The 2327-nt window shown below is 34.6% G+C and overlaps 1 protein-coding gene across 1 annotated transcript; it reads right to left on the bottom strand.

Annotated features, from left to right (window-relative positions):
* Window positions 1-667: 667 nt before the first annotated feature.
* LOC107844800 (18.1 kDa class I heat shock protein) lies at window positions 668-2060 on the bottom strand. The gene has a single exon (XM_016689145.2). It carries the CDS (start codon window positions 1564-1566, stop codon window positions 880-882), a length of 687 nt encoding a protein of 228 aa, XP_016544631.2. The 5' UTR covers window positions 1567-2060; the 3' UTR covers window positions 668-879.
* Between the last annotated feature and the right edge of the window lie 267 nt (window positions 2061-2327).

The raw sequence follows: 2327 nt of genomic DNA, 5'->3' as shown, positions 1-2327 counted from the left end.
TATAGAAGATATATTCACATATATACGCTCTATTCAATGTATATGTATTACTTTAAATAAAATATACTACAATATATATTGAATATTGTAATCGCACTCGTACTTTAGAAACTTCCACTCGTACTTTGTAATCGAAAAATTAAAAAATTAAAGTGAGCACTTTAGGAAATTAAATATATTGAATATTTGAGAATTGAGAATTGAGATTTGAGAGAGTGAAAAATGATTTGAAGGTGTAGGGTATTTATAGAATTTATTTTGGGATTAAAAAAAATTTTAAATGAATTTTTTTTTTTTTTGAATATAATTAATGGGCCCAAACTAGCCGTTTGGACCCATAAACGGCTATATAGCCGTTGGGCCAACGGCTAGTTTGGCCCAAATATTTAAAAAAAAAAAAAAAAAAAACACTTATTTGGGCCGGGCCGATTAACCGGCGGACCTGGACCGGGCTTGGTCCAGGCCAGGTTGATCGGGCCCAACCAAAATATTTAACCGGTCCGGGACCCGATACCCTACAACCCATGAGATGAACGAATCGGGTTAAACCTGGCCGATTTTATTAAGTGGGCCGGTTCGGGTCGAGTTGGGCTGGGTCAACCCGACCCATTTGACAAGTTTATGCCCGCCTAAACAACTAATTAAATTTTGGACAAAAGAAGAAACATTATGGGGAAAAATACACTATTTCTGAGTAAGCTACTAATAATATTACACAAGCATATACCTAATCGACTCCATTAACTAATGACCTTACACTTCCCTTTATTTTTTTCATTCTTATTTCACACCACTATATTAATATATAGATACGTATGTGGCCTCTATTTAACAATTCAACGGTAACATTTTTTGACAAGATATATATATATATATATATCAGAGTATTTGAACTATTCTAACGTGTGATTTCTTGACACCCTTTTTAGGAACAGTGACAATAAGCACTCCATTCTCCATCGATGATTTCACTTTATCAACCCTAGCATCCTCAGGCAAGTTAAAAGCAGTTGAAAATTTCCCAATTTTTCTCTGAAAATGGTGCCAATCGTCATATTCTTTTTGTACTAATTTTTTCTCCCCACTAATCTTTAGGACTCTATCATCCTCCACTTGTACCTTCACTTCTTCTTTCTTGTATCCATGCAAATTAGCTCTAAACACATGTGCTTCTGGGGTTGCTTTATAGTGGATTTGAGCTAGAAATGGGGGTTCTTGTGGGAATGATAGTGCTGGTGCTATGAGAGATCGAGGGGTTTCGAGATAAAATTCATGAGAGGGATGATAATTATTAGGATCTTGTTGACCTCGACTTGTTTGGGATTGTTGAGTTATTCTTGTTGTTCGTGGATCATAAAGATTGTGTTGATCCTGATTTTCTTGGGATTGATGATGAGCAAAAATTTTTGTTGATGGATAGTAAACATTTTGCTCACCTCGATCATAAAAATTATTTGATCGATCCTGATTTGCTTGAGATTGATGCGTAACTGTCGTGGCTGGTGAAGGATTTTGTACACGGCGAGCATAGTTTTTGCGACCGTTAAATAGAGGCATTAAAGACATTTTTGCAGTCTTGCTCGATAAAAAGAAACAAGGAAATCTTTTTGTGAGGAAATGATAATGTGATATAATTAGTTGTTTGCTGATGATCAGCGTGTTACGGCTTGGGGTATATATTTATAGGGAAGGGTTTGAGAAATGGAATCTTCTTTAATTTGACATTTTTGTAAATTGAATGATGGACAATACAGATCATTATGTATTTTTTACTTATAAAATAATTCTAGCTAAATTTCTACATATTAAATATGTTTCAATAATCTTAAATAAAAAAAGGATATCTGGGATAATATAAGAGTGGCCTAGGCAGAGGACAGGTTATGCATGGAGGCGAGATCAGTTTGTACGATTATAAAAAGAGATGATGCACGGATGTTTCAGTGTCGTGAGATAGTTGACTATGGATGGTTTCAGAAGAGGTAGAGGTAGACCAAAAAAGTACTAGCATGAGGTGATTAAATCGAACATGGCGTAACTCTAACTTACTGATGATATGACTTTAGGTAAAAGATTATGGAGGACATTGTCAGGGTAAAAGGTTAGTAGGTAGTTGAGGGTAGTCTCGCTTATCCCCGGCCCATACTAGTAGTCATAGTATTACTCTTGTAGGTTCTCGTTACTTTGATTTCTATTACTGTATATTTAGCGTATTATTTTATTATAGTTACAATTCCTTTTTATATGTTTTGTCATGTCTTGTGTATATAGTATTTGTTTTGGTTTATTTATTCATGTTATTTTCTCGAATCGAGGATCTATCAAAA

Source organism: Capsicum annuum, chromosome 10 (assembly GCF_002878395.1).
Source record: "Capsicum annuum cultivar UCD-10X-F1 chromosome 10, UCD10Xv1.1, whole genome shotgun sequence".
Taxonomy (NCBI): domain Eukaryota; kingdom Viridiplantae; phylum Streptophyta; class Magnoliopsida; order Solanales; family Solanaceae; genus Capsicum; species Capsicum annuum.
Note: the sequence above shows the minus strand (reverse complement) of the source record. Positions and strands in the feature narration are given on the sequence as shown.